This window comes from Rhagoletis pomonella, unplaced genomic scaffold (genome assembly GCF_013731165.1).
Source record: "Rhagoletis pomonella isolate Grant_MI unplaced genomic scaffold, Rhpom_1.0 Rhpom_scaffold_00002, whole genome shotgun sequence".
In the NCBI taxonomy this organism is placed as follows: domain Eukaryota; kingdom Metazoa; phylum Arthropoda; class Insecta; order Diptera; family Tephritidae; genus Rhagoletis; species Rhagoletis pomonella.
Genome location: NW_023458556.1, coordinates 16,230,755 through 16,241,349, shown reverse-complemented (window position 1 = coordinate 16,241,349; position 10,595 = coordinate 16,230,755). Strand labels below are relative to the sequence as shown.

The following is a 10,595-nucleotide window of genomic DNA, read 5'->3' as shown; positions in this document are numbered from 1 at the left end:
CTCAATCCTGAGGTCCCCCAATGCGCCTTAAACGCATAGTAATATTGGCAAATCAAGTCCATTATGCCAATCGGAACATTCGGGATTTCGACATAGTCAGTGGTTCAGCATGTCGATGTAATCGGACATTCACGGCATTTTTTTCTCACTTGATGATTTTCGTAAGAAACATAACACGATTTTTTAGTAATAATTCGACTCCCGAGCCACTTGGCGGATCAAACTGTAAATCTAAACTATCCAGAGACCCAAAAATCCAGAGAGACAAAAAAATTTGGACAAAATCGGTTCACTCACGAACACACGCACAGAATTGTTACATATACATACATACAAAGATACGTAGAAGTTGCTGTAGCTTCGGAAGGCGGCGCGCTTCCTTGCTTTTCTAATAACATCCACTTTTTAATGAGTATGTGATTGCATTCATATATGTATCTACATACCAAGTTCAAGTACTCTACCATGAACACTTCCCGAGATGTTCAGTATGAAAAATTCGTTTTGCATGGGAAGTGCCACGCCCCCTTTACTAGCGGTATGAATTAGTTTTTACGACCTATTCTCGTACCTACCAAATATACGCAAATATTTTCATAAAAATCGGTCGAGCCGTTTCGGAGGAGTGCGACCACAAACACCGTGACACGAGAATTTATTTATGTATTAGATTTTGCGGATTTGCCGCCTTGGGTTGATAAAAAAAAGTATCGCGGCACTTTCGGATTTACATTTTTCGTTTTGTGCAGAGTACGAAAATAAACTGTACGAGACAATTCCCATTTGCTCATCGATCATCATATCATTTGTGGTTTTGTACAGTTTTGTACATAGTCAGAAACAATTTGTAAGATTCACTGTCATTTTCCCCAACTAGAAACGTTTGCTTTTCGTTTGTGACAATTGTGCCATAGGGTGATATCACAAATGTTTCAGTTACGTGAAAAATATTTTTTTCTGTAAATTTTCATATCCAATTCAATTAAAAAACATTTTTATTTTTTTATTCATTGCAGCTATTTGTTTTGTGTTTAGTTATTGGATATGTGTACATACATATATATATTTTTCTCTGCACGATTCATTTCGTTTGTTGTTTCGTCTGTAACTACTAAACTACTGTAGTGTACTATCGCCAAAGTGAACTCAGCCGTTTTGTTTTCGTATTGTACCGAACTGTTGAAGTAATAAACGAAACGAAATAGTAACGTACAATATAGTTTATTTTCGTACCCTGGTTTTGTGTGCACTGATTTATTTTTAACCGACTTCATTATTTTTACAATTTATACCATGTGAAGATACATATGTATGTAGCCTTGTGGTCAGCTGATTAAATTTATTGACATTTCGACCAGTTTTGCCTACTTTTCTTTTAACAATTTATTGCTTATAAAAGTTTAGCAAATTGCATAACCAATGCCACATAAATCTACATTTCAAACTTCGCACACAAATTATAAAAATTAAACAAACTAATGCTGGATTTCCACTAGGCACTAAATGGCAAAAATGACAAATGATAAAGTCATTAAATTAAAAAAATTGTCGTTAAGTTCATTTACACGTGGCATTTTTTTAACTGGCATATATTTTTTGTCATTTGAATTCCTAGTGGAAATTCGGCATAACAATTACAACCACAAATTGTTTACTTTTAATTTAAAAAAAATTTAGAAATATTTAAGGTACATAGTTTTGTAGCCCATTAAATTTATGCGGGTTAAAGTGCTAATTTTTTCAGCTGACGGTGTTGAACATTTTCTCCCATATAAAGTATGCTCGACAATGACTTTTATATGGAGAAAAATTCCTAGCACCGTGAGCAAACAGAATCATTAAAAATCAACCTACCAAAACTTAACGGGATATAAATCTGCATACCTAAAACTTTTCTAAAAATTACAAAAAAAAAGTTTTCAATTTCAGTTTAAATGTGAATTTATGTGGCGCTGTTTATATAATGTGCTAAACTTGTATAAAAAAACTTATAAACATAAAATAAAGAAAATAAAAAAAAACCCAAAACTGGTCAAAATGTCACTTAACTTAATCAGCGGACCACAAGTGTATGTGCATACGGTGCTAGTACATCCATCACGAATTCGCACCCAATGCAAAGCTGGGTTTGTCTGCTGTTTTCACAAAGTATACGCCACTTGCATGCAACGGTACCGGATCGCCCATTAGTATGCGTTTTCCGCTACAATTTTTCCCCTTCATATCATCCAGGGAGTTGCAGGCACTGGCATAGAAACCCTTGTCGCTGTGAACTGACTCGGCGAAGTATTCACTAGCACGGCCGTGACTGCAGCCAGCTTAAAAGAAGAAAAAAAAAAAGTTTTTTTATTAAATTAAAAATTTGCTGCTTACTAATTTACATTAAAATTTGGATAATGTACTTTGTACAGCATTGAACTCAAACCTAAGTAAGTAAATCTTTGTAGCTACTTACTAAAAATCTTTGCCAACTCAGAGCAACCGGGTTGAGGCGCGCGGCCGCCATTCGGATAGAAATCGACTGAGCCAATCGGTTTCTGGAAACCCAAAATGCCAGCACAGCTATGTATAATATCAACGAACTCGGCATCAGTTGCATCCAAATGATTTTCCGGACCAATGCAATTCTCGAAGGCTGGACGAGCGGGATCAAGACCTGTGATGTTGAAAAACATAAATATGTACATATGTATATTGAAACTCTTTACAAGGCGAGATAAAGTGCAACCGGCATACCTGTGATGCGTCCAACTCTGTATCTGGCAAATGAACCAGCGTAACCCATAATATGCGCGCCCAGACTATGACCGATCAAGTGTATGCGCTGTGGATCGGCATAGTGCTTCTCGACCAGCAGGTCAATGAGACGCGACACAGCGCGACCAACATGAATCGAATACCGTGCTGGCTTCAAATAGTAAATACTATCCGCTTGATCGCGCCAATTAATGGCAAACACATTGATATTGCCACGTCGATTGTAGGCGTCGCGTATCAATTGTATAGAACGACTTTGCGTGTTCGCTTTCCAGCCATGTACTAACATTTTCGTATCCAATTCGGGCTTAAATTCAGCCAGTAGCTCTCCCCATTCATCATCGTGGGCTTGAGGATGACGTCCAACTGTATCGCTGAATTGCTCAATTGAGATGTTGCTGATAAAAGGTGTCAGCGATTGATGACTGAAAGAGTTTATTTCAAAATAGAATTATCAAGATGAATATGAATATTAAAGCGAATTGAATGCTAATAGGAGCCTAGCAAAAAATTGTTTGATCTCTAAAGAGAATATTCCGGGATTAGTCTAAATCGAGTACAATTGGGCATTAATTAGTCGCAACTAGTCTCATACGGGTATACTGGAGATTAATTAATCCCGGACCCACTGAAATAACATTTCTTTGAATTATTCAGGACCGCAAACGTAATTGAAAGCTGAACATTGCAGAGTGTTTAAGAAAAGCCTCGGTGGCTCTCCATGAAGACAGGAGAATGTTAGATAAAAACCATGGAGCGGTGGTTTGGTGGCCGACTCATACTAAGGTTTACATAGTTGAAAATCTAAGCGCAATTTAAAAGTCAGCGGCGTAATGAGTGCAATAAGATTCCATCCAATGGATTTTCTAAATACTCTGATCGGTTTATTACCGATAGATGTATTTATCGAAAACTCTGCAGCTAACAGCGCGTGCCTTGGGAATCTGAAGGAAAATACCTTTCGGGCATAGTTCCATCTTAAACGCACTCTATCCTCTTTAAAACATATCACGGAATTCCCGAGCCGACGTAACTGGTCTCAGGAAAGAAGGCAACATGTCATAACGAACGAATCAGAGGCGCTATCCCTTCGCCTACTAGACAATGCAGGGCGTAACGTTTGTAATTAAGGCAGCAGTAAGGTACATTAATGAGAATGTAACCGCAAGAGCGATAGTGAATATCTTCTGAGATTGCTCAGCGCCTATTTAGGCACTCTCTTCTACATCTATTCAATCTCAACTAGTGGATGACTGTAGGAGAGAGCTGGCCTCGATTTCTGATCAATACGAAATTGCCCTAAAATGAGCACCGAGGCATCGGTACATTCACGGAAGCGAGAAAGCGGTAGAACTAGCGAGGTGCGGTTCCGGACTGAGTGTTTTCCACGCAGGCAGAATTACGGAAATCTATTACTCGAAAGCTAGACAGAGGTGCAACTGTATAGGATCATTTATGACTTCTTGACAGTTTGGAATGTCCTACGACCCATTTAAAAGCAGAGCGCTTTTAGAAATGAGTCGTCGTGGCTGAGTAGTTAGTCGTAAAACCTATTTGCACTAATTGGAGGAGAAGCACGGCCAAACACTTAGCTAAAGTTTAAGCGCCATAACATTATAATTATTACTATACCTTATGCCGATCATTCCGATAACTATATGCTTAAATTTATCGAAATTTTTTATCTATAACCATAACGTTCTCAAAACCGATAAATACAGGGACAATCGCAGTTTCAATAATACTAAACATTTCATCAAAAATAACACATCGATAAACATTTAAATATCGTTATCGATTAATGTTTCGATAATTATAACGAAAATAAAATCACCACATATTAGCTCGTATTTACCTGCCATAGTACTCGAACTGCACAAACATCGGCATAGTGCGTTCAATTTCCGGCGGTGGTTCTAGCAAATAGGCCAATTCAGCCTCGCCATCCCCATTCGCCATATACAACCAAGTTGTATTGTAATCCTCATCTCTCAGTGGCACATGCGAGCGTACTCCAACTGTGTGTGCGCAATGATGTTTAATCATTAAACTTAATTACTAAATATATGTAAATAGTACATACGCTGCATTTACTTACAAATCCACCAAACTGGCCGTATCACTTTAACAATAGCCGCAATGCCCGCTAAAATCCATTGGAACAAGATGAAAGTACCGGAGATTTCATTACGGCACGGATGTATAATATTGCAAATGCAAGCCACCGAATTGTACATTACCGCAAAGAAAGCATTAACTTAAAAGTTGTCTATAAACTTAATTTGAATTAAAGTTACTAAAAAACAGAGCTCAAGCCAATCAATCACCAGGAAATGCGCTCGCCCGCTCGTAGCGATCACAATGAAGTTCCTCAACTGATTTCAAGTATGAGATGTTATTGAATAGTGGTGAGTGGCCTCGAGCGTTTAGTGGTTATCATGTCATGTTTGTAGATATACACTTGTAACAATTTGCTCATACAGATGTACGCGCGCATGCCGGTTTGTTTGTTTGTTTATTTAAGTGGGTGTGTGCTCTTTTGGTTTGTTAACTTGCATTAACAACAGCGACAATGTCATTGCTTTTTCTTGTAATCATCAAAAAAATAAATAAATAAATGAATAAAAAATTATCATTGCTGATGAGACATGCATATATGTATGTATGTATGTAAGTATGTATGTAACCACAGGTAAGCAAAAGCATGCGCGAATTACATACATACCTGTTGATCGTTGCTGTCTACCTTTTTTTCGTGCGAATTAATTAGTCAGGCCCTTTAAAATCTGTATACATAATTTGGCTTTTGTTAAATACTTGAACTGAAACTGGAAAGTTTACATTGTGAGTGTGTGCATTGTATTTCATATTACTCATTTACTAAAATCTGCAATTAAGCGGCATGTATGTATATACAAAATTTGTATGACTCTTCAGAGTAGAAAGGAGGAGGGAGATACGCCTGACTCAGTTAAATTTTTTGCATTAAAAGGGATATGAAGTGATAAATGCGATAAGTACATACATACATACAAACATACGTATGTATATAATTAAGGGATTGCATTAGGATGTTTCACCAAATTATAAAATTTTTGACGTTTTTGAACTCCACCAAATTAGTAAGAGCTGTAAATTTATTCAAAATATCGCACACGACCTTCAAAAGTGACACAACTCAAAATTTGACATTTTTGAAATAATGCACTAAAAATGTACACAGAGCCTTTATTTACCTTTAAGTAAAATCTGGAGCAAATTTTTTTCTCCCTTGTCCATATGATTAGCATGTGCTGCGAAATAGTTTTTCGCCTTTTCTGACGAACGTGTGAGTTGTGTCACTTTTGAAGATTGTGTGCGATATGTTCCCCTAAAGCAGTGATTCCCAAAGTGACCCCCAGGGGTCCCACCACAACAAAGGTATCTGGTTTCGATAGTAAAGAACCAAAATGGTTGCTTGATAGCCTCTTTATTTAACTTTAATTTTTTTTTGGGTGGTGTATAGAGCTCTTCACGCACTGCTGCACTTAGCGTTACTTTGTGTCTTCGTACGCGGGGGAGGTCTTAAAGGCCACCTGCAAACAAAAGAGAAACGGTTGTTGGTGTGTAACACTGAGTGTGGCGAGGCGGAAATTTCTGGCGGCAGGGACTTGAGATAAACTTCACTTTTCTCTTACGGAATATGCTTCGGTCTTCCAGCTGAAGTATTTGCAATCCCCAGAGCCATAGACAACGTGGTCTGCAGTAACAGCCAAGTTGCACTTAAGGCATTGATTGGCCAGCCCTCTATTTAAGTCGATTTTTCTAGATTCGGTTTTTCTCTTTTGTGAGTTTCTGAATTTAAAGTTTGGCGTAAGAAGCTTTGTGGTTTTATGTGTTTCAAGGTGTGTGTTTTAAAAATGTGAGTGATGAATATTTTTCGCTTCACTTCAAAAATTCGGAGCGATAAAAATAAAAACGATGCCATCAACACAAATAAACTATTTTGCAAATACGTCACATGCAAATTCAGGAGCGAGCCGAACAAGTGAGGAGAGATAACAATTTCATGGCTTTACGAGCACTGTTTTTTTTTTTTTGTAAACTGCAAATGTGTAGTCACATTATTTTAATAAATAGAACGCAAGAAAATATTTTATTTTTATTTTTGCCACTCCGAATTTAGTTTCGGAACTCACCCACGATGCAAATTTTTATCGTTAGATCTAATCTTCACAGTTTTTGATGAGCTTAGGGAATATGTTAGAAAGGCAGCAGGGGAGGTCCACCGAAATAAGTAAAGTTTTGAAAGGCGTCTACGCGAAAAGCAAGTTTGGGAACCTCTGCCCTAAAGCGAGCATTTTTAGATTAAAAAATTATTATGAATTATTCTTAAAATTGAGCCACAGTAATTATTGGTGAAGCCTCGCGCAAACGAGGCCGGCTAGTATGTTATAAAATTCAGCCAAAGGGCATCCAAATCGTTCGTTATTTTTCATTTAATACTTCTCATTGAAATTGAAAGAAATATTAAGTGATAACTACTTATACATATCGACGCTTCCGCATTATACTAAGTCACTTTAGATTTAGTCAGATCTAGCAACTGGTTTGGAGCCGTAGATATAACACAGCAGCAGAGGCGACACATTGCTAGGATGTAACCAGCTTCTGTCAATCAATTTTCCAAATATTTCCATTGAAGCACACATGTATACATATATGTAAATATGTGTGTATTTAGTATTTACAATCATTTGGTATCAACCAAACAGTTTCCAACATTCATATCCACCCCCACGTATTTACAAAAATAAAAATCTGTTTTACGCTTGGATGGCCAAAGCTGAGATTCAATGGAAATCAAAACCATTAACTTACTAAAGTAGGTACTCCAAATGTTTTGAGTGTATATCAGTAACCTGCGTGTTTTAAATTTTCCTACTCTAGCAGCAAGGACTTATTTTTAACACACTACAATGTGAGGTGGGTGGTGCAAGTGAGCGTAGATAATCGCGTAGACTCGCCTCCGCCTCAAAGTATTTGCTCATAAATACAAGAATACATACATATTTAGCAAGCTTACATACCTATATATGTATGTATTTATAACACGCACATTTTTCCTCATTGCACTGAATGCACTGAAGCGTCTTCCATCCTAGCCCACTTGTCTCCATGAAGCGCACAGCCAAGCAATAAGCATGATGGATGATGACAATGCAGTAGATTATTTTGAAGCCGTAACTAATGCCGGCAATGATGTTAGCAATTTTGCGTCAACTGTGTGGCATCTTCCACAATATTAAACTAATATTTTCTACAGCTTCTCACTATTCCGCTTTATATCTTGCATGTTGGCTCATCGTTATTAGTTCTACATAACAAATGTCATTTTTATTAGTTGCTGAAAATAGCTATTTTGTTTGCTTTGCCACCTGGTCGTAAAAACTACTTAGGTGAGACAAATTATTATTCTGTCCGATAATGTTTTCCTTCAGTGCAAATAAAACAAGATTGTTTCACTAGGATTGCTTGTTATTATTTGGGGACGTCGATGTGTTTAAAGGTAAGTTAAATGTAACAGGCACTCGAGAAAACTGCACTTTACCTTGTTGTTGTTGTTGTTGTAGCAGCATACAAATTCCCCAAAGACTTTTTGTGGAGTGTTGCTGGAGTGACAGTCCTTGGCCAGATATAAATCTGGGTCGTTCCGGTTACGTAGACCCGACTGTCGTGGGAACGACTTTACCTTCTTCGTATTGATCGTTGCCGATTCTGTACTTTTTTTATCGAAAAACTTAGAGGTAATGTGTCTCCGATCAAACGGAGCATGTACTGCCTTTTATATTGGGCGAGTCTAAAAAGGCAACACAAGTTTTTTCTCTTCTGTGCCATCAGACGCCATTTAGAAATACGAAGTGAAGCCAAGTTCTTCTCCGCTCCGAGAAAAAGATCTTTCAGGTTGCGTCGTCTCTTCTGTTACACGCAAGAATTAACTAACTAACTAACTAAGTAACTGGGCGCATTGCATACTTAATGATAATAATAGATTGGCGCGCATACAATATGTTAGTCTTTGGTCGAGGTTCTTCTACGATTTTTGTCGTGCGCCTTGATGTTGTCACACAAAGAGGAGGGACCTACAGTTTTACGCCGACTCCGAACGGCATTTTTATAAGAAGCCGTTTTTCACGGCTGAAATGCTGTCGGAGGTTTGCCATTGCCTGCCGAGGGTTGACCGCTATTGCGTTCCACACATGCCGTTAGAAAATTTGGGGATAAGATAATTTAATTGCTAAATGTAAAAAATACAGATTTATAAATAGTGGATATTCAAAAATAAATAAATAAAACATGATATAACATAACTTAAATAAATTATGTTAATCTACAACTCGGCGGTTTTTTTGTGCAGGGACCGAAACAGTTACAACTTTTATTAAAAAAAAACAGCAATTTTTTACTTGTATTTAATTACTCTTTAAATAACAGTTATTTCTGATTTTGATTTTATAAATAAAAAATAACAAGTATTTTTGCTTTTGATCTAAATAATCTGCAAACAGTTACTTTTGATTTTTAAAATAAATGTCTTAGATAACAGTTATTGAAAACTTTTATTTATAAAGGTTATAAATAAAAATCAGTCAGTGACTTTTACTTTTCAAAGTCATCAATATAAATCAGTCACTGACTTTTATTTTTTAAATCATACTTATAAAAGTCATTTGTATAAATCGTAGTAAACTTGTTTTCTCCAACACCTTCTTTACTGCGAAAAATGATAAAGACGTATGACTTAAAAAATAGAAGTCGGTGACTGATTTATATTAATGACTTTTAAAAGTAAAAGTCACTGACTGATTTTTATTGATGACTTTTATAAATAAAAGTCTTCGGTAATTGTTTTCTAAGACATTTAATATAAAAATCAAATATAACTGTTATTAGAAGATTATGTAGAGTAAAACCAAAAATAATTGTTATTTTGGATTTATAAAATAACATTCAAAAATAGTTGTTTTGTTTGTTTTTTAATTTTGCATAAAAATCACAAATACAATTTTTTTTAAATGTGATTCTCGATGAAAAAAGAAATCGATTGGTATGTTTTACTCAGTTGTAGAACAATTACTTCATAGTAAATTTTTCAATGACAATTTTCATCAATAACTGTTATGCTCGGTCACTGGTTTTGTGTCAAAATTTATTTTAACCACATCAAAAGTTTTTGTTTGAAACAATCCCGAAGGGAAAGAAATACGACGATCCATCAGCACGTCAAATATGGATTCAGTCTAAATAAATAAACGCCATACAAAATATTAAAAAAACACCTTTCTTCTTACCAAACATGCAGGCCGATGTTGTTAGCTTCTAATGCGAATCACTGAACTTGTAAAGCTAAACAAGGCCAACGAGAGAGGCATACAAAGTTCAAGGAATATGAATGTAATTCAAGCTTAAATCATATACATACAGCTTCCTCTAAGTCATGGCAACCACCCAGAAACCACAAAAAAATGTATATTTCAACCAAAAACAAAAAACTGTAAAAATAAAACCAACACAACCTTGACCTTCTCCATAGCAGTAGCATTATCTTTATTCGACAATTTCGTTAAAATTTGCACAAGCAAAAAGTACATTACATACATGAGAATGCAAAACAAAGATGAATGCGTGTTTGCGTAGGGAAAGTGAAAAATATTATTTTACAAAATAAAATTAAAATAAAAAAAAATATATTTAAAAATAAAATTTAACCGCGATAAAACAACATAAATTGAGGGAATAACAATGCAGTGTAACGATTTATTTGGGGTGACTGTTGTGGAAACACATCCGTTTATACA

At 36.1% G+C, this 10,595-nt stretch overlaps 2 protein-coding genes across 2 annotated transcripts in view; one reads left to right on the top strand and one right to left on the bottom strand.

Annotated features, from left to right (window-relative positions):
* LOC118733152 (cuticle protein 21.3) overlaps nt 1–10,595 on the top strand; it is a 147,834-nt gene that overhangs the window by 88,885 nt on the left and 48,354 nt on the right. The gene's annotated exons all lie outside the window — the stretch shown is intronic.
* On the bottom strand, nt 1,968–5,185 carry LOC118733153 (lipase member I-like). The gene is made up of 5 exons (XM_036462414.1): nt 4,856–5,185; nt 4,613–4,775; nt 2,737–3,182; nt 2,456–2,656; nt 1,968–2,318 (listed from the first exon to the last, which is right to left on the bottom strand). The coding sequence occupies exons 1-5, from the start codon at nt 4,992–4,994 to the stop codon at nt 2,098–2,100; spliced, it is 1,170 nt and encodes a 389-aa protein (XP_036318307.1). The 5' UTR covers nt 4,995–5,185; the 3' UTR covers nt 1,968–2,097.